Genomic DNA, 21,203 nt, shown 5'->3' with positions numbered 1-21,203 from the left:
CTGGTGTCAGATCTCATTGGATGTAGTCTAATGGGGTTGTATTTGGTTAGGTCTGGTATAATCTCATTGGATACCATCTGGTCTGGTTTATTCTGGTTGGCTCTCATTTAATTTGGTTGGATTTTGTTGGGACCAGGATAAAACTGGTGGGAACTAGTTGGATAAGCCGTCAACCCTAAGTGTCTCTCAAGTCTGCACTACAGGGTGCTGCGTTCCTCAGCACTACCGCTCACCGACATGGGCAGGCCTGTAGGCCTCTGTGTTCTCCTCTCAGAGCAGCTTCTCCTTTGCCCTGTGGAATGTCTGGCATTGGCTTCTCTTGCCGAGTGTGTTGGGTAATGTAGGTAGATAAAGGGAAGCGCCATGGAGAAAAATGGAAAAACCTTTATTAGCAGAGATAGCTGGCTTGGACCACGTTAAGGGGAGTGTGAGGGAGTTATGAAAAAAACTAACCAAGGAGGAGTCGTTGGAAAAAAAAAAGGGATGATCACTATTTTGAGGGAATAAGCTCTGGGTTGGTTCTGACAGAACACGTGAGTGTGAACTGTCCTCTCTGTGTGCAGCGAGAGCCCTTACAGAGGGATAGCACCTTTGCTTTTAAGGACTAGAGGCAGGGGCCAGCATTTCCCGCTGCTCACACTGAGCCACTAAAGACCAGGACCGAGATCCGCGTCGGTCACTGACAAGCACCTGATGAAGAAGAGGGGTCTCCTCCAAGTCTGTGTTTGAAAATCTTCTTGCTTTCGGTTTTCTAAAAGCCATCATCCAGCAAGCTGAGCCCACGGGAAGGTCTGCTTCGCTTTGAGCATGGCAGACGGAACACAGACAGAAACTGCAGGGATGGTGTGAAGACACCAGGGACAGGTTAGAGGCGGTGAGGAGGAGGAGGAGAGATGGCCGGACCCAGCCCAGATTGGGGAGGGGGCTCAGCAAGATGGCCGCCGCAACGGACAAACCAAGGGCAGGGATCTAGATAGGAACTCGGGTGAGCCAAGGAGGACATTACACAAAGCAAAGAGTGTGCACCTCAGCTTTCCCTTTAAGACAGTCGAGTTGACCAACTGGTCAGGAACATTTGGGTCACATTTCCTATTCCTGTTTGGTCAGTGGGAAGGGCAAGAAGGGCTGTTGAAGTGTGTCTCCACGCATGCGCACAGCCATGTGTGCGGCCCTCTAGCCCAGGGCCACCTTCCTGGAGACTGTCTGGTAGAGGACACCACGTAGTAGGGCCTGGTAGTTCGGTACACGGAATAGGTGGCGCTCGCCGAAGGCCACGTCGTACTCGGCGGTCTTACCGGTGACGAGTACACGGATGTGGGGTTCATTCACCTGGGGTCCCACCACCATCACAAAGATCTCAATGCCCCCACGCTGGGCCTCCTGCACAGCCTTCTCAATGGCCTCTGCTGTGGCCCCCTGTGAGTTACCATCTGAGAACAACAGCACTCTCTTCTTGGTGGCACCTGAGGAGTTTTCCCGGTAGAAACGAGTTACATAGCTCAGAGCGTCGTTGACATCTGTGGCGTCGTTGATGAAATCCATGCTGTCCACAGAGCTGGCCAGTACCGTGTAGTTCTGCTGGAACTGAAGAGACGCTCGACCTGGCTGTTGCTGGCCTTGACCACTATACTGTACCACGGCCACCCGCACGACCTGGGTGGGATCTTCCCTGCCCGCTGACAGGAACCGCTCGGCTAGGCGCTTGGCGAAGACCTTGGTGGTTTCGAAGTTGTGGCTGCCGACACTGGCCGAGCTGTCTAGCAGAATGGTGATGTCGGTCGGGGAGGAGAATGTGACTGTGGAACAGAGAGGGTGGCCTGAGACTAGGTGGTCTCCACAGGACTAGCCAGAGGCTACCCAGATTTTCAGAGGTGTGCCTCCCTCAAGGAGAACACCCAAGAGCTCTGTGGGACCCTTATCGGGTCCTGCCTTTCCCCCACCCTGTCCCAGCCCGTCCTTGCACTTACTTGGACAGGTATAATCTGGACACTTCTTATCTGTAAAGAGAAATCACATGGATATGAATGTCGTTATGTCTCCATGACCCCGTGAACCACTCCCACTCTGAGTTCTGCCTATGAAAGACAGACAGGTGGACAGACAGACAGGTGATGTCCTAGGGCCATTTCCTGGTCCTAGCTCCAAAATACTGAAAGGTAGGTTTGGGCCCTTGGCCTCCTATTAAAAAGGGGAAACTGAGTCTCGGATGAGGAGAGGTAGTTTGAAGGCCAAGTGCTGGACCATGCTGCTTAACAAGTACCCATCATGAATCTATCACAAAGTACATCCCTTAACCAAGTTGTCCACTTGGGGTCAGAACTAATCACAAGGCTGACATACAGCCCCTGGTGTGTGTTGGGGGGGTGGGTAGGGGCCTTGTCCCATGCATGTAGCGTGAGAACAGCTGTCCTCATGTCACTCTGCTGGGCCACACAGCCAGGCCACAATCTTTCTTGAGGTAAAAGTGCCAGGCACAGTGTGAAGACTGTTTCTAGCCCAAACAGTCCCTGAAAGCTGGGGGTGCAGGGGGGGGGCGTGTGTGAGATAGATGTAGGCATTGGCTGCCCAGCCCGTTGGTTCCCCAGTACCCACCTATACAGATCTGGGCTGTTATGTTCTTCAAAAAGCCGTCATCTAGAAGTTCTGCATAGTTCTCCTTCACCAGGGAGATACCCGGCCGGCTTTGTGATAAGCCTTGGCAGGAAATGACGTTGAGCTGGTCGGAGCCCGCGACAAAGCCAAACACATCCTTGATGCCCACAGAAACTACCTGCAGAGGACAGGGTTGCACGGGTCAGCTGATCCCGTGTTTCTCCCCTGCAGAACGCCCACCCCCGCCATGTCTGCAGGAGCCCCGCCCCCCAGCCACCGCTCAGGTTATCCAGCTGCCCACCTGAATGTCTGAGCCGCAGAGCACACTGAGGGGTGTAGTGTCCCGCTGAGTGTCAGAGCGTCCGTCTGTGATGACCAGAGCAATTCGGTTGTTCTGCGTGGGTGGGAGGAGCCGGTCCCGGGTGTACTGCAGCGCTTCTCCGGTGAATGTGCCGCCAGCCATCCACTGCAGTTTCTTGACGGCTCTGCCCAAGAAGGCAGACAGGCCAGGGTCAAAGCCACAGTCAGGGTCCCGGCTGGGCCAGCCAGCTATGGAGCCGGAATGGGGCAGAGATCTTGGGATGCTCTTACTCTTTGAAGTCCTGGGCGTTGCGGACGTTGGGGCTCCGCATGTCCACGTGTTCTTGCATCTGGTTGTGGCTGTACTGCACCACGCCTGCGTGGGACTGCCCTGGCTCAAACTGCAGGAACGGCAGGCACCACTGGGTCTGGAGTCCAACACCGCTGTGCCCCAGGATCCCAACCTTCCAAGGGCCTTTCCCCTGAGGCCCACGCCCCCTGCATGCTCATTAACCCAGAGCCCTGAATAACTGCTCCCCCAGGCTCACCGCCAGGTTCACAAGACTGTACATGGCCCTCCAAGGTTAAAGGATGAGCTTTGAACACACTATATATATATATATATATATATATATATATATATATATATATATGTATATATATATATGTATATATATATGTATATATACACATATATATATGTGTGTGTGTATGTGTGTGTGTATAAGTATGCAAGTATGTATATATGTGTATATGTATATACATATATGTGCATATGTATATATATATGTGCATCTTCCATATATATCTCTACCATACATATATATCTTCCATATATATGTGTGTATGAGTGTGTATATGTATGCATGTATGCATATATGTATATATGTGTATATGTGTACATATAATATGCATCTTCCATATATATCTTCCATATATCTCTCTACCATACATACATAAATATATCTTCCATGTGTGTGTCTGTATGCATGTATGTATATATGTGAATATGTGCATCTTCCATATATATATATATACACACCATACATACTATGTATCTTCTTCCGTGTGTGTGTATGCATACATGTATGTATATATGTGAATATGTATATATACATATATGTGCATATATGTGCATCTTCCATATATATCATACATACATATATATCTTCCACCCGCGTGTGTGTGTATATTCCATATATATCTCTACCATACATATATATCTTCCATATATATGTGTGTGTATGTGTATATATGTATGCATGTATGCATATATGTGTTTATGTGTACATATAATATGCATCTTCCATATATATCTTCCATATATCTCTCTACCATACATACATACATATATATCTTCTGTGTGTGTCTGTATGCATGTAGTTATATATGTGAATATGTATATATACATATGTGCATATATATGTGCATCTTCCATATATATATCTACCATACATACATGTATATCTTCTTCCGTGTGTGTGTGTGTGTGTGTGTGTGTGTGTGTGTGTGTGTGTATCTTCCATGGACGTTAAGGATAAACTGGCTTTGCTGAAGGGTCGGACCAGCTCCATGTATGCATACATCACTGTCTCAGCTCTCTGTTGGCCCTGCCTGCGGTCCCAGGTTGGCTTGTACTCACTTTGACTAGCTCGTCCTTGCTCAGCCGGTCAATGACCTTGATGATGAAGTCCTTGGCAATCTCAAAGTTCTGTAGGCCAATGCTCTCTGAGCTATCCAGCACGAAGAGAATATCGATGGGACCACACGTGCACTCTAGGGAGGGGATGGGCCAGCCCTTAGAGCCCTTCTGTGGGCTTCCCTCCATACTCCATGGTCCCACCCCTGTGTCCTGGGATCCGCACTGTGGACCAGGACTCTTCTCCCAAGTCTCCTTGGGAGCTGGGCTTGTCAGGGTGGCCTTCTTTGACCAGACCCAACAGTTGCTACCCTTTCTCCTTCATCCCAGCTCTGATCCTATGGAGGAGTAAACAAGACAGGCTTGGGGGTCTGGTTCCGGCTCTGGCTCCGGCCTGCTGATGGTTACTTGAAACATTAGGGAGAGAGGCCAGGGACAAGCGGTATCCTAGGCCTGCATGACCCTAGAGTACTGCTCACTGGAAGGGAGGCCGGTGAGAGAGCTCGTGGCTGAGTGTCGTGCATGGCTGCTGCGTGGCTGGCCCACTGTAGAGCCAGGATGGGTCTACTTAACACTGCACAGGAACTCCCAAGAGTGAAGAGACAGCACTCACCACAGCAGGCTGAGGAGAGAGGAGAAGAGGCGCTAAATAGAACAGCTCTGGATTACAAGGTGCCCTGTCCTGCTCTGCCTAGCTTCACCTAGGCTCTGGCCAGGGCCTCAGCATGTCAGAGTCCCTGAAATCTCAGAACATGTGTAGCCCAGCCCCGGTTCTGGGGTGGGAGACCTGCCAATCTCAATAGAGCCTACGCCCTGCCCACCTCTACCTCCCAACCTCTGAGACCCTTCTGGAGCAGAAGCCTGGGCCTTGTGGCTAGCAGGGGCTTGCTGGCTCATTAAAAAAGGCAACCTGAGATCCAGATACTCACAGCACATTTTCATGATGATATCCAGAATCTCACACTCCTGGGGAAAGAGAGGAGATTGTTAACATGGCATGGCCTGAGGCCATTCCTGGTGTTCCCTGGGAACCCCTGGGGGTGTGGATCTATCCAGGGACTCCTCCCAGCCCAGAGTGTTCCTGGCTTTACCCACTAAGAACATAAGATATGATACAATTACCAACACATATCTGCCATGTGTCCCCCATGGCCACATGGCTCCCACAACTTGTTACATGTCCACTGAAGTCATCACAAACCTCAACTGTAGTCATGTATGTCTGTGGCCTGAGTAAAAGGCTTCAAGCCTCTGCCCCCAGCTGCCCCTGGTTGCCCCTAGCTTCTCCCCTGGCTGCCCCTAGCTTCCCCCCAGCTGCTCCAACTGCCCCTGGCTGCCCCTAGTTCCCCCCAGCTACCCCCAGCTACCCCTAGCTTTGCCCCCAGCTATCCCAGATGCCCCTAGCTCCCCCAGCTGCCCCCAGCTACCCCCAGCTGTGAACAGTTTTCATTAATGTTCCCATCAGGACCCATGGCCATAGTGGTCAGCCCCAAGATCTTATTTTCCGTTACTGTACTTACATCTGGCCCAGGTGGTCCCACGTGTCCTGGAGGCCCCTGTCAGAGCCAAAGCAGACAAAGATTTTAATGAGGAACTTGGATCAATGGAGTTTATGGATTCTTTCACTGTATGTCCTCTGGTGACCTCAGTGTCCCTAATTGCTCCTGGGACAAGCCCGGTCCCTTGGGCCTCTCAGCTCCTGCCTCTGGTTACTCTATGCATCCTTATCTTGTGTCTACAGAACCCTAGGCCCTCCAGCCACATCACCTACCTGGGGTCCCTCGGGGCCCCGGTATCCCTTTGCCCCTTTGACTCCACGGGGTGAAACATCATTGTTCTGGAAGGAAATAGAATGGGGTCAGCAGGAGCAGCCACGCACATCAGTTGCCCACACACCAGCCCAGCTGCTCCGGCCCCTCAGAGGACATCTCCGGCCATCCCTGTTACACGGTTCCAGGGAGCAGAGGTCTCAGGGTCGGCATGCTTGACAGATTCGTCCCCTCGCTTCACCCCACTTACATCCTCTCCTGGGTCTCCGGCTTCACCCTCATCCCCCTTGAGGCCAGGGTAGCCCTTCGTGCCCTGCAGGAGACAACATCTGTCGGTTAGCGGGATCTTGGGAGTCAAGAAGGCAGAGAAGGTGGACGTGATACGGCTTGGGTATCTCTGACATCAATGGTGCGACCTCAGGGTCACATGTGAGTGAATGTCATGTCGCCTGGCGCCACGTGGGAAGGTGCTCATGGTATGTTGATTGTGCAGGCCCCTGTGGGTGCACATGAGCAGTGTGAACATAACATACATGGCCTGACAGAGGCATGATGGGAAATACTCACATTTATCCCAGGAGGGCCTCTGTTGCCTGGATACCCCTGTGGAGGAAGATAGGATGGTTAAACCAGGATCCACTGGGGAGGACAGCCAAGTGAGCCACAGGAGGACAGGCCCAGCCAGGGTCAGCAGAGTCCCAGGTCCAAATGCCCAAACTAATGGATGACTCTGGTCTATCCCATACATCCAGGTGCCTGGGTTAGCCCGAGGGATACCAAAGTAGGCTTGGTAGACATGACTCTGACACTCACAGGGAAGCCGGGGAAGCCTTCCGTGCCATTTCCTGGTGGTCCATCTTCACCCTGAGGGAAGATAGGATTGCTGTCACCATGCCAGATGCTGGCAAGATGGCTGGGGACCGCTGTGTCCCCAGAGCTCCTCTTGTCAGTCAAGGGAGCAGCCCCCCTCCCCAGGTCTGCCTGAACTGAAACGTTAAGCAAGAGGGTCTTGGATGAGGCAACCTTACTCTTGAGAGCCAACTGTGGTTACCCCTCAACACCTCTCCCAGGGGTGAGTTACGGCGCCCAACAGGGTTGTTCTCCCAAATACTTACCCTTTCACCCATCAGTCCTGGGTCCCCGGGGGGTCCAACGGGTCCTGGGGCTCCTCTGAGACCCTAAAGGAGAGGAACAGTTAATAGCTAGACAGTGTAAGTTTGGGCTGTGATATCCTTCTCTGGGACCCTCTTAGGGCGAGAGAGGGAAGACCAGGTACAGAGAAATGGGGTGGGAGTGTGGTAGATACTGCAGGATTAGGGTAGCCCTCAGGGATGACACTCAAGGCTAGCCTAGGCAAATAGCAGGGCAGAGTGGGCAAGTTCTCACCTCAGGGCCTGGAGGACCCTCATCACCTCGGTATCCTTTAGGTCCGATGGGGCCACTCTCACCCTAGAAGGTTAAGAACTATGAGAACTCAGCTCACCCGCCCCCTTCAGGCCACATCCGTCTCCCTTCCCTCAGAGCTGAGAGTCCCAGGCCATGGCCCCATCCATGTCTTCTAGGGCCCCAGGCACGGGGGTGGAGGACCTTCAGAGCCTTATGACAGGTGGGGCCAGTGGCCAGTGTGGGGTGTGGTCAGGCTGGACTCCCTGCATGTCTTTCTAGGGTCCATCCGGGAGCCTTCACTTTTGTGCCAGGGTAGGTGGAGGTCCTTTGTGTTCGGGGGGCCTTAATGGCCGCACTGGCCTGGGAAGGACTAGCCAGCCCTGCTGCTTCCTATGAAGTCACCGAGACGTCTGCCCCTTCCTTACCAGACACAAGCAAGGACAACTCCAGACTCAAGCTACGTCTGTCCCTGCCTTATTCCCTCCCGATGGCTCTGGGGGGGGGGGTCATATCTGGCCTGGTGACCTGAAGACCCCAGTGTTTCCGGACTGAGCCTGGCTGTACCGGCCTCTGGCTCCCTGAACATGGGAAGCTCTCACTCATGCCCTTAGATGCTGGAACCTTTGTACGCTAATTCTCCCAAACTCACTCCAGCCAGCCTCATGGCTGGCCTCATCCAGGCTCCTGAGGACACAAAGAGCTCCATCCATTACAACTCTTATCTGTCCTCATCGACGTAGTCTCCCTCCCGGTGGTATCCAGGTTTCTATTACCCCTCACCCCCACACTACCAGGCCCTGTGAGCACAGCAGCTCAAGGCCAGAGATCTAAGGTTATGGCGCGGAGCCTACAAGTGTGTCCCACAGCTTCCAGTACATTTCTGATACATGTTCATACCCAGCCTAACCGGGCCAGCATGGACATTGTGTGTCTGCAGGGACACATATCTGTAGGAGGATCCCCCTCCCCCACCCTGCTGAGCCACTGGGAACACTTCCTTCAGAAGGCCTGAGGGAAGCTCTTGGGTTAGTCAGGCATCACAGTTCTCCACGATATATCAGGCTTCCTACCGGATCTCCAGGGATGCCAACAGGCCCCTCTCTTCCTTGGTCACCTTGTGGTCCAGCTTCACCCTGGGGGAGAAATGAGCCAATGAGTGTAGAGGGTAGAGGTCACGTGACCACCAGCCATTTGCTCTAGGAGGAGCCACTCTTTTGGTGGCGAGCGATTGAGGCAGTCTGGTGAAGGTTGACTGGATCTGCTGAACTCAAAGCTAGAGACCAAGGCTGGCACTACCTGCCGCTTCTCCCTCTCCAGATAGGCCCTGTTATGAGCAATCCTCTGACAGGATTTGGACTGATGCTCTACCTCGGTTGCCCTGCCACAGCCCTGGCAGTTCCAGCCCTCCATAGAAAGCAGGAAAGCTGAGGCACAGGCGCCAGTAAAAGGGCATGGCTAGCTGTGCGGATCTATGCTCAACTCCGGTCTCAGTGTCTCCCCTAGACAACCCCAAGGCATGACTCACCGGGTCTCCCCTTGGGCCCCTCACACCAGGGGTCCCCCGAGGTCCTCTTTCACCAGGGCCGCCCTGTGTGAAAAGAAGCAGACGTGTGAGGAGGCTGCCTCTGTATCCCACTATTAGGAAGGGTGGGTGAAGAAGCTTGAGGGCTAGGCCTGATGATCTCAGCAGATGTCTCTGTGGTCATGTGAGACCAGTCCAGGGGCGGGTTTCTGTGTTCCTCAGGCCACCTACCTCCTCAGATGCCCATGTGACCCAAAGGCTAGCACACAAGGTGAAATCTACCATGACTGGGGTCTGGCTTCCTGCCTAGTCAAGGCATGCACTGAGGACCTCCAGGGACCAGGCCTGGCTGCACTAGCCTTTACTGTCGATGTGGAGGGCAGTAGCAACAGAACCATCCAGCTGACTCACCCTCTCTCCAGGGGCACCATCTGGGCCAGCATTTCCCTGGGACAAGGAGGAATAGCACACGTTAGTTTCTGCCCTAGCCTGCTCTGTCTGTGTGTGGGGAATGGAAACTAGAGAAGGATGGGGTGCTCACCTCATCACCGGCCTCTCCTTTTTCTCCGGGGGGACCAGGTTCTCCCGGTTCACCCTGGGGGACAGGTTGAAGAGTGACCACAAGCCCCAGTCCATGAAGCTAATCCCATCCCATCCTGCCTCATGCTGCCCCGTCTTACCTCATCTCCGGGTGGCCCTGAGTTCCCAGGTCTCCCAGCCTCACCTTCTGCTCCAGCTTCACCCTGGGGAAGGTCAGGGGTCACAGATGCTTGGTCCATGGGTCCATACCGAGAAAGCCACATCAGTGCTTACTCTAACCTTGGGCCACCTTAACCAACTCTGCAAGGGTTCTGACCTCGGGGTTGGGGATTTAGCTCAGTGGTAGAGTGCTTGCCTAGCAAGTGCAAGGCCCTGGGTTCAGTCCCCAGCTCCGAATAAAAAAAAAAGAAAAAAAAAAAGAGTTCTGACCTCCCGGGATCCTCCAAGTCACCCACAGCTGCACAGCACAGCCTTGACCACCTCTGCCTCCAACCTCCTCAGGTGCAGACCTGAGATGCTGGGTACTGAACAGCCAACTTGAGGCTGCCATTCGGGGCTTTGTGGCTGTGCTGCCTTGAGGCAGGCTTGTTCCTCGCACCGTGGGTTCAGAGAGGAATGCTTGACCCAGGACGTAGTAGATGTCAAAGTCTCCATTCTCTGGAGCTACCCTGTCACTTACCTTTTCTCCTTTCAGCCCAAAGGCACCAGCATCGCCCTTAGGACCTGGGGGTCCTTGAATGCCCTGGTGGAAATATGGAAATGCAAGTTGGAGATAGCGAGGACACCGGGGGGGCTCCAGACAAGTGGCCACCCTCAGACCGAGCAAATGAATCAAATGAATGCACACAGAGCTCAGCCATTGGAAAGAGCCAGTATAGCAAGGGTTGGACCAAGTTCCTAAGAATCCACAATTCCAAGACACAGGGGTAGAAGTGACTTACATCAAATCCTGGCGAACCCTTGCAGCCTGGTAGTCCTGGGTATCCCGTCTCTCCCTAGAAGGAAAAGGGAATGTCAAGATAGGAATGTTTGAATGGAGACTAGAGTCCTGTCCATCCAAGCCCCTCCCAGGAAGTCAGGAGCCCTCTGAAAGTAAGTGGATCACTTGGGGTCTACCAGGACCTGGGTTTTGGCAGGGAACATCGCCTGACTCACACCTCCGAGTTTCTCGGGAAAGTGCTCTATGGGAACTGCACTTGTGCACTTTGGGGCAGCCCCTGACTTTGTCTACCTCCCATCCTAGACGGCATACCCCACCCTCCCAGCCCTCCTGCCTCAGGCTTACCTTCATGCCGTCCACCCCATCGATGCCGCGCTTGCCTTTCTCGCCCTGTGAGGCACAGAGACAAAAGAAGGTTAGACACAGGCCAGATGTCCCTAGCACTGGTCCATGGACAGCATCTATGTCCTCAACCTGTCTATACTCACCTTGTAGCCTTTCGGGCCTCTGGAACCCTGTGGAAACAGGAAGGAGAAGGTCAGAGGGCAGCTCCCACTGCACCTCCATTCTCCCATTAGGTGGGATTGTGACACCATCCCACCAACCAAAGAGAGTAGTGACGTTCAGGGACATAGGACAGAGAGATCAGGGACACAGGGCAGAATGGGTAGGGAAGACAACAGGGTCTGTGTTCTGAGGGTCTCCAGGAACTGCCCACTGAGGCGACATGACAGCCCCTACCCCCATCCTCTCTGACCCAGGAGTTCTGTCTCTAAAGACCAGCCACATTCCGCCAGAGGCATAGAGACAGTCAGGGGGGCCTCTTCCCATGCTCCCCTCTGACAGCAGCACTAGCTGCCACCCCCTAACATCAGTCAAGGTAACTCTCTGCACCCGGAAGGACGCACCCGGAAGCTGGCCCTTACTCACCTTCTCTCCACGGCTTCCCTTTTCTCCCTATGAGCCAAACAGAAAAGGAAGGAATCCATTATTTGTTGCACACAGCAGCTCGTGCCTTGCTTCCAAACCCTGATCCAACCCACCCAAGAGAGGCCATTGGACATTAAGAACACGTACCTTCATACCCTGGTACCCGACTGGTCCAAGATCCCCAGGTCGTCCCTAGAGTAGAACAAGAGATGGTCAGGCATCCCTGGATAGCACTGGAAGGTACCACTCAGCCCACCTCACCCCTTGTGCAGCTAGACCCACATAGAGTCCTCAAGTGATTGGCTGTGAGGCCCCTGGAGATTAGGAGGCAAACCAGCACACCCAAGAGGGAGGAGAGGGTGTGCACAATACACCAGAGGAGAGGGAGGGAAGCCAGGACACCCTAAAGAGGGCTAGAAGGGAGAGAGAATTGCCTGGAGACTTATGGCTAAAAGCAGAGGCCGTGGGACTTGGTTGGCCTGATGCCTGGGGTACCTTTCTTCCCCAGCAAAAGACAAGCTGTGTGGTCTCTGTGCTCAGAATTATGGTTCTGGAAGTTTCTACCACTCAGATGCCCACCCTCAGGCTTCTCTGCCTTTGTACCCATTCCCATGCAGACAGTAACGAACACTTACAGGGTCTCCAGCTTCTCCCTTCTCTCCGGGAAGACCCGGCTTTCCTCGTTCCCCCTGGAAGGCAGAGGAGATCAGCTCAGGGCAGGCCAGGTCAGGAGCCTCAGTCATCTGCTCTGAAAAGCTGGTCAACACCTCTTGTGCATGAAGAGGATCTTCAGAGTGATTCCATCCAGGCTCCAGAATCGTTCTGGCTTTGTTTCCGGGCCTTGCTGACATCTGGGAGTCTTACCCACCGGGGTCCTCACGCTGCGTCATCCTGACTGGATTTGGGCCTAGGGGTTTTGCCTCTGCCCGCAAGTCTTGGAGGCTGGGCTGTTATGCTGCTTCAGACCCAGAGGAACAGGGAGACCCAGCACAGAAACTCCCCAGAGGGCCATAGCGCAGCTCCGTGGATGATGGTCAGGTGGTAGGATAACCTTCCTTGACATGACCACCTTCTGGAACCAACAGTGAGCGTCTGTCTCCTTTGGTGTTCAGATTTGTCCCACGTGAGTCACGCCAAGACCCCCAGTTTCATTCCCAACTCCAGGCAGATGCTGAACTGACATTTAAGTCTGCAGCCAACCTTCTGAACCACGAGGAGCAGGCTCGACAATCTCAAGTCCTACACCCCAAACCCACATTAAGCCAGGACTTTCTCCCTGGATAAAGGCCACTAGTGGCCATGTTGAGTGTACCAGGGGCCCGACAAGGTAGGCACAGACTGCTTCCATTTAGCTCATCCCAACATGAGCAAGGCTATTCCAGCCACTCAGTGTAAGGAAATGATTCTGTACACCTCGTAAAGGTTCTCCTTGTGTTGTTCAAATGCTGGTTTCTCTACCCTCAGCTCTTGTTTCAATCCAGCATTATAAAGTTTAGGCCAAGAATCTCCTGTCTCAAGTTTGCATAAACGATTCTTACCATTTATTTTCTGCCTTGTCAATAAATGCTGATCACCCAGTGGCTGGGCAGAAAAGAGAATAGGGCGGGATTTCCACCAGCCAGGGGAAGGAGGTAGAGAAGGAGAGTCAGATCAGTCATGAGGATGAAGAGAGGTTAGAGCCATGAGGGAAGGGGTCCAGAGAGAGATCATGGAAACACATCTGTAGCCCAAAGAGCCAGACCTATAAGAAGCAAGTATACTGGGATCGTGGCTAGGAGGTAGCCAGATTAGCTTAAGAGGTTAATAATATACACCACTTAACTGCCCAGGTATTGAGGCACAGCTTAAAGTAAATCTTGGTTTCTCTGTGATGTTATGGGGATTAGCATAAGGTAAAGAAATACAGCCGTGGAGGAATTCACCGCTTCCACCTATTTTAAAATAATTCTGTTGACAACTCACCTCATACCCAGGGTCGCCCCGGGGCCCTGGAGGTCCTCTGGCAGCCTGAGGGAAATGAAGAGACCTTATTAACCCTAGATCCTAGACAGAGGTCTGGGGGCCAGCAGAGAGGGTGGGCCACACTTACCTGGCACTCAAAAGTACAACACTGTGGAAGAAAGAGATAGGAGACCAGTCAGAGACCAAACAGGAAGAGGGAAGAGCCCTGGGACATACACCCCCAACAGCGGCTCACGGCTAGAGCTGGGACCCATGGAAGACCCAGGCCCTGACTCTCCGGTCTCAGAGAGAAGCACTTACCACTTGCTCCACATTATTTTTCTGAAATGAAAAGGAAAGAACGAGTTACTTTCTCCTGTGGGAGCAGCCCTCCTTCTCCCTAACCCTCACCCCCTGACCCCTCACCCCGACCCCTACTCCTGACCTCTGACCTCTTGACCCCTGACCCTTTGACCCCTGATCCCCCGACCCTTGACCCTGAAGATGTCCGTACTCACAATCATGTCCACAATGGTGTCAATGGTCTGGCTGATGGTCTCTTCCGCATCTCGACTATGCCCCCAGTCAGCAGCCGTGAAATTGCGCCGGTATGTGTGGTCTGTGGCGATGATGCTTAGACGTGGCTCCTGAGAGCGCGGGGAAGGAGACAATGAACGAGCCACCCCCACAAGGCCACGTGCCACTGTGAACTGGGCAGTGGTCGCAGAACCCACACAGCAATACCCAAGCTCCTCAGTGGGGGTGGAGTCAGCCCTCTGAAGGGTTAGGATCATCTACAGGGGAGTCTTCACCCCGAGGGTCAGACCAGTGACCCAGAGGTGGGAGACCTTGAAACAGACTATGTGTGCCCAAACAGTGGCAGAAGAGAGGACGCCAGTGGCTCTGGGGCCCAGGAGACCAGAGGTCCTCCATCTTGTGCGTTTGGTGTAAGAGGAGGAGGGGCTCTTACCAGGTGATCAGGTGTGATGGCCACAGAAAAGACCTTGATGCCCAAGTGTTTGGCCTCGTTCACTGCATCTTCCAGACCCCCACATGGTTCCTTGTAGCCCTCGAGGGGATGCCCGTCAGTCACCACGATCAAGTACTTGTTCTCTTTTAGGTGGGAGCCCCTGGAGAGGTGGGCAGCATGAGGATCCTCTTGGGCTCAGAGCTTGAGAACCAGAGCTGAGACCCTCAGAGCTGAGGCCCTGGAGAATAGCCTAGGGCAGCTCTGGAACATGCTGTCCCTGTAACTCAGGGACAAAGTCTTTACCATTGATCCTAATGATAAAAGTGTCCGGTCTTGTGGGGTTACGTGTCTGCAACAACCACTTTGAGATGCACACTTTCAGGAAAGACACCAGGCCTCAGCTTGTACCCTAAATGGGCATCATCTCAAGATGCCTAGGACCCCAGATCTCTGAGAACGAGAGGCCCAGGGGTGACCCTGGACTACTGGGGTAGTCCCATGGACGGTAACTGATATCAGAGCTAGGGGGACTCACAGAGAGCCTTCAATGGTTTCACCCTAAAAAGTACAGTGGGCGTTCCTGAGGAAGCCGTCAGAGTGAAGCAGGGGCCCACACAGACATGAAGTCTTCCCCATGTCCGCCTTCACGATTGCTCTGTGGATTGCATGTGGCGGCCACGCGTCAAGTTTATACCGCGGTTTACGCGTCAATTTTATACCGCGGTTTGCACATGGAGGCCACGCTCTGACTTCCTAAGCCCTCCATCCGGCCTCTAGCCTTCTTGTCTCATAAAGTTACACAAGATGGGAGCTAGGGCCTGGCCGTCCCATGCAACTTCACTGCAGATGGGTGATGAGGAAGACGGGGTAAGTGAACCTTGCTCCCCTCCCCCACAGCCTGGCAGCCTCGTAAAGCTGGAGAGTCTTAGCAAAGCCACAGACGGAAGGAGTGATGAGGAGACAGGTATCGCTCCCCTGTGCTGCACTGGGAACTTGATGCTGAGGGAGGCTGGGTAGATGTGTGGCCTGTGCCTACCCTACTGGGCATGGGCACCCTGTGAGCGCAGAGTCCTAGCCACCCCTCGCCCATCAGCTGAACGCCTGAGCCATTATGGGAAGGCATCGAGCCATGTGAGGAAAGGTCCTCAGATCCACACAGGATAGCAAGAGAGATAGACACCTCCCTGCTTGCTGCTAAAAGATTTCAGCCCGGTGGTTCCAGGGCTGCACGCCATAGCTGTACTGTAATAAATGGCTTCTCCCTCCGTATCTCCCACGGTCTCTCTCTGCTTCTCGATCTCTGCGGCCTCTGGGTCGTGACTATGGCCATTTTGCTCACCAGTTGAGGAGACAGTGGATAGACCCGTGGATGGGGAGAAATTGGAGAATGGCCCTCCCTGGCCCCTGCCGAGGTTTGTGGCTACAGGCGCACACTCCCTGAGGCAAAGTCTCTAGCCATCAGCCCAGTGCTTGATGGGTAATAGGCAGCCTGCTGGAAGTTCACCTGGCCATGGAAACGGGCCAAGGAGACCCTGTAGTACACAGGTTGAAAAGGCCTATGGGTAGAGAGCCACCTTAGACCGTCCTCCCTCATAAACACGATAGGTCTGGATTTGGCCATCGTGGACGGTCCTGCTCCACTCACCCAATGAGCAGCTCCTCCAGCCCCTTCTTAATGGCACAGTCGGTGTAGGTGCCTTTCCCGAAGTACTTGACCGCATCTATGCTGGCTTTGAGCTCGTCACGGCCACTGGGCATGCGCATGAGCCCTCTGATGATCTCCACCTCGTCACTGTAGTGCAGCGCGCCCGCATTCCAAACCAGGTTGCGGTCACATCGGTAGTACCTGTGAGTCGTAGGTGAAATGAAGTAAGGGGAGCTCAGAGAGATCCCCCCAAGGACATGCATGCTAACCCTAACCTTCAAGAAAGGACTTTCTGTCCCACTGCCCAAGAGTACTACTATGTCCCCATCTCATAGATAGGCAGGTAGCTCTGTGACAGAAGGAAGTGGTCCCCATCCTGAGTCCACACAATGAGTGTGGCCATACAAACCTACCCGAGTCTCAACTGAGTTGTAAAGGTGACCACAGATCCCCATGCACTGCAGAAGGCTGGTTGAGACTAAGAGGCAGGCACAGGCCAGTTTTAACTAGGACATGGGGGTTTCTGACGTGGGTCCCAGTTGCCCCCACCCTGCTCTGCAGCATCTGGCCCCACAGCTCTCTGGGATCTGTGATGGGGGCCCACACATGGTTTTTCAGGAGACAGAGTGGCCAAGGGCCCTTTAGTGAAGCTAATAGATGTGTAGTTCCCACCCAACCTCAGAGGTGGGGTCCTGAGGCACCAGAAGCTAAGTAAAGGGCCGGAAGACACCCACTATCTTCTGTACTTAGAGCTCCGTTTTTCTTTCTACAGCATCAGACATTTTCACTAAGTTCAGGTCCCTAAGGAGGACAGCCTTGGGGTAAATGGTTCGTTCCAATCTGCTAGACCTCACTGTCTTTGGGTAGAGCCGCAGGCCCTGGATGGGTAGTTAGCAGGGTTGAGGCCTCTATTGGCTGAGCTCCTGTCCTCACGGTGACTGACCGCTGTGCACAGACCCGGCTAAGGGAGGAGGCTCATGATCTACATCCTTCCTCAGAGCCTGCCCCCCAGCCACACCCTCGGCTCTCAGTGCCCCATTGAGGAGGGAGGGAAGAAGGGAGAGAGAGTGAATGAAGCATGCTGTGTCCCATGGTTCCCTATTCCCAGCCCCTGTGATGAAGACGCTGGGATGTTTGGCCCAGGACTTAGGCGGTGACTCTAATGCCCATGTGGGCTGGTGGGGTCCAGGTGCATGCAGAACTCCGGACACCAGGCATAGCTACTAGGCTGACTCCCCAAACCCCTGTCTGTGCTTGGAGTATGAAGGCCTTACGTCTCTATACTCAGAACTGTCTCTTCAGTCCTGTTGGCAAGGTGACTTCCTCCCCTCCCAGCTGTTCCATCTCCTACCCACTCAGCCTCCCTCCTGTCCCTCTGAGCTGCAGAGACACGGGATGGAGCTGGGGTAGCTTCTGAAATACAGAGTTAGGGCTCAGCTCTACATTCGAGTCCAGTCCCTCTACCCCCACCCCACCCCAGGGCCACAGAGGCAAGCTCACTCTACCTGTCTCTCAGGTTGTCGATGAAACGCTTGGTAAAGGATTTCACCTTGTCCACCAGGGCCCCATAAGGTTTCAGCCTCAAGGCCACACTCTCCGAGGTGTCCAGCACGAAGAACAGATCCACAGGGCAGTCTAAGCCAGAGAAGATCCCGTGAGCCATGCCCTGGGCCCCGCCGGAAGCACCCGGCCCTTCACATATCCCCATACTGGCCAGGGGCTTCCTGACCAGACACCATCCATCCTCACCCACAGAGCTCTGAGCTCTGGGCAGGTGATCTGGGCACCCCTAGCCTCTCACCTGCCTGGTAGGCAACACCCTGCAGAGTCTGAGTGAGAGCCAAGTCTCAGGGTGTCCTGTCCTTTGGACAGAGTCTTGGCCAGTTAAAGAGGGCAGGGGCTGCCTGGGAGAACCGAACTCTTACTACTTATGGTCTCAGGTTCAACTCAAAGCCACCAGAGCTATGACCTCATGCTGAGTTGTAAACAGACAGGCTACTTATGCTGGCCACCAAGCAAAGAGAGAATATCAGTTCTGGGACCTGAACGGTCATTTACTCAGGACAGAGAATGGACCCAGAGGGGCGGCCACAGACTCCCCTCACTGGTCCATCCCTCTGGAGTTTAGGAACTTGTCATCTCCCTAGCACGGCAAGACTTGAGGTGACAGGACTCTGGGGCCTTTCAGCTAGGAGCCCTGTGTTATAGCTGTTTCAAGACGGGACCTAAAATAGAATGCAGGCTTGGACAAGGGACAAGCCCCCTTCTTGGTGGCTCTCCACAAGGTTAAGACAAAGGGGGACGAGGAACAGTAACTTGTGGAACATTGAGCTCATCTACTTCCAGGCCTTCACATCGACCCGCTAAACACAGCACACAGGGAGCACAACCAGTTCACTCACCTTGGAAGGCAATCGCTCTAGAGCCCTGGATGTCCTGTGCGGCCACCCAGCAGGCCTGTAGCAGCAGGGGCAGCAGAGTGTGGGCCAGCCTCATGTTTCCGGCTGGCCTTCGAGTCACCATCGAATGCGGGCCAGGGTCAGGGTGGGCGCTGGTAAAGAAGACAGAGTGAGAGGTTGTCTCTGCTTGCTGCCGTTACAGCCCAGGGCTGTGAAGAGAGCCAGGGAGGGTGGAGGGAGGGAGGTGCAAAGAGGGAGGGACCAGGAGGGGAGGGGGAGAGGAAGGGGCAGGCCTCAGAGCTGAGTGAGTCACGGCATCAGCATCGGGTCTCTGGAACCTTGAAGAGAAAAAAGCCCCTCTCCTCTGGTGTGCTAGGAGCCAAGACACTCCTGGGCTGTGGAACTCCTGTTGCCACAGCGTGTGGGATGTTCGCCCACTCAAAGCCAACAGTCCCATGTCACACAGAATAAAATATAGTGCGAACAAACTGAGTGCTCCCAAAAGAAGTTTCAGGAAATATTTCTGGTTGTTTCGTTCCAAATTCTGCCTTGGGACTGTGCAGCCCATTTTCCAGTATGAGCCACAAACGTGGCTTTCTCCCGCCCTGGAGATTTCTGTGTAGCTGTCGTTTCGGTTTAGTGAGATACTTAATTGCAAAAGAGTATTTGGCCTTTTGATCTTTATTATGGGAAGCCAAGCTGTCAACACTAACCATATGGATGTATTTGTGTCAGAGTCCCTGTCTCTATGTCTGACTCTCTGTCTCTGTCTCTTTGTCTCTCTGTGTCTCTGTGTCTCTCTCTCTCTGTGTCTGTCTGTCTCTATCTGTGTCTCTGTCTCTGTTTCTCTGTCTCTCTGTCTCTGTCTGTGTGTGTGTGTGTGTGTGTGTGTGTGTGTGTGTGTGTGTGTGTGTGTGTGTGTTGATAATGTCTGGGCTCCAGATAAAGCCAGAGCCATCCTTGCCCAGAGAAGATTCCGGAAAAGTGATGTAGTCTTCATAATACAAACACTTGATTACAAGTTTCAGCATCGTTAATATTGAAAGCCTTTAAAGAAAATCAACAGAGACAGCGAATCCCAGGACTCCGTGAGATTGTGTCCTTTTTCCTTCTCATGCCTGCCCTACAGAATATGTCACCATGGTAGACACATGTTTTTCCTGGCAGTAATCATATGTGTGTCCCCACCCCCACCCCCGTAGCTTCATGCTACACATATGGCTTCCTTTCTTGGCTTTTGGAATCTCCACAAGCTAAGCTATTTCCTTTACAGGGTGGTAGCCACTGAACAATAAAGACAGTTCAAACCTTTCAGGCCAGGGCCTGGTGTCTGTACCAAAGGATGCCCTAATGGACACACGGACAGATACACTGGCAGCCATGCTGATTCCCAGGCTGGGCTCTCAAGGATGCGCTAGCCAGAGAGAACAGGGGCCTGTCATGCAGAGGCAGGGTCCCACACAGCGACAGTCATAGAGGTCTTCTGGTTGGGTTCAGAGCCCTGCACTGTCAGCAGGCCTGACAGGTCTTGGGGTAATGACTGAAGGGTGGTCAGGAAAACACACGGCACCAGTGCTTCAGTCTGCTAATGGGTAGAGAACACTGCAGAAGCAGCCTCAAGGTGGGAGGTGCAGTCCAGGTAGAGCAGTTGGCTGTGACTTGGGGGTATTCTAACCAAGGAACTCGGGCAGACCCGTCACATGGCTTTATTTATCCTTTTATAGCCAGTCTAGTGACAGCTTGTGAGCTTTATACAGAGAGAGCAGGGACTAGTACTCTGTAGGCCTCAGTCCAGGCGTGCATTTCCACCCAGTGGCCCTTACACCACCTGCTTTTCCTCTCTTCCAGTTGTCTCTGTGTAGACAGGAGAACTGTGATGGAGAGAATACACACCGGTCGCTGCTGGTGCCCCACATACCTCCTTCCCCACCTCACAGCACCACTGTTCCTTCAGTCTCTCTCCAACCCACCCCTCTCTTTGCCTCTTTGTGTTTCTCTGTCTCTCCCCTCTCACTCCAGCGTCACTTTAGAGTCCCGTTGAGGCTACTCATTATCCCTGGCTAACCTCCTGGCTATTCACTCCTGACTCAAATCTTGGCCAGGCTGCAGGTGACTTTTGTACAAATCCTTCCTGGACAGAGTTCTCCTAAGCCAGCCTGGACTTCCGTCCCGGGACAAAGCTGCCCTACAGAGTAGCCACAGGAAGATTAAGGCTTGAAAAGTGTGGAGTCCCAAGGGCCCTGAGAATCTCTCTTGTGTAAGTGTAAGTTCTCAAGCACCCAGGCAGCATGGGTCAGGGAGTCATGCAGGCAGCAGCAGAGAGACCCGAAGGCACAAGGCTTCTAGGCAGGAGGGTCAGGCCAGCCTTCCGGAGAGACGGGCACAGGCTGGATGCCTGAGGGGTCATTTCCTCTTTCCAGCTCCTCTGTAACGGGGTGGAATGGGGGCAGTTCAGGCTTTTTACACACCTGAAAAAGTGAGTAGAAACTGAAATTGAATGGAAACCCACAAAGTCCCTGCCTGCCTTCGTCAGCTCTTAGGTAGCCCAGGAGGCTCTGGAGTCTTGGGCGTGATCAGGAAGAAGGGAAGAGCCTCCGTTCTCCATGGAACAACAGCGCCCCCTCTGGCTG

The 21,203-nt window shown here is 53.5% G+C and overlaps 1 protein-coding gene across 1 annotated transcript; it reads right to left on the bottom strand.

The window, feature by feature from the left end:
- Positions 1 to 364: 364 nt before the first annotated feature.
- Positions 365 to 18,786, bottom strand: Col6a1 (collagen type VI alpha 1 chain). Its single transcript, NM_001427263.1, has 35 exons — positions 18,577 to 18,786; positions 17,680 to 17,809; positions 16,175 to 16,375; positions 14,530 to 14,689; positions 14,078 to 14,206; positions 13,881 to 13,901; positions 13,708 to 13,728; positions 13,581 to 13,625; positions 12,254 to 12,307; positions 11,766 to 11,810; positions 11,619 to 11,645; positions 11,177 to 11,203; positions 11,034 to 11,078; positions 10,690 to 10,743; positions 10,428 to 10,490; positions 9,889 to 9,951; positions 9,750 to 9,803; positions 9,620 to 9,655; positions 9,212 to 9,274; positions 8,757 to 8,819; positions 7,687 to 7,749; positions 7,416 to 7,478; positions 7,114 to 7,164; positions 6,868 to 6,903; positions 6,551 to 6,613; positions 6,303 to 6,368; positions 6,052 to 6,087; positions 5,461 to 5,497; positions 5,145 to 5,153; positions 4,535 to 4,668; positions 3,184 to 3,293; positions 2,894 to 3,077; positions 2,593 to 2,770; positions 1,968 to 1,997; positions 365 to 1,796 (listed from the first exon to the last, which is right to left on the bottom strand). Exons 1-35 carry the CDS (start codon positions 18,668 to 18,670, stop codon positions 1,174 to 1,176), a joined length of 3,078 nt encoding a protein of 1,025 aa, NP_001414192.1. The 5' UTR covers positions 18,671 to 18,786; the 3' UTR covers positions 365 to 1,173.
- Between the last annotated feature and the right edge of the window lie 2,417 nt (positions 18,787 to 21,203).

This window comes from Rattus norvegicus, chromosome 20 (genome assembly GCF_036323735.1).
Source record: "Rattus norvegicus strain BN/NHsdMcwi chromosome 20, GRCr8, whole genome shotgun sequence".
Classification (NCBI taxonomy): domain Eukaryota; kingdom Metazoa; phylum Chordata; class Mammalia; order Rodentia; family Muridae; genus Rattus; species Rattus norvegicus.
Note: the sequence above shows the minus strand (reverse complement) of the source record. Positions and strands in the feature narration are given on the sequence as shown.

Bases quoted from the DNA above. Each gene is read 5' to 3' on its own strand.
- Col6a1 (NM_001427263.1), bottom strand. From the start codon at position 18,670: ATGAGGCTGGCCCACACTCTGCTGCCCCTGCTGCTACAGGCCTGCTGG. The intron at 13,902-14,077 runs GTGAGTACGGAC...TTTTCATTTCAG, and splicing joins ACACCATTGTGGACATGATT to AAAAATAATGTGGAGCAAGT. The intron at 9,952-10,427 runs GTAAGTGACAGG...GACCTTCCCCAG, and splicing joins TTGGGCTGAAAGGAGAAAAG to GGTGAAGCTGGAGCAGAAGG.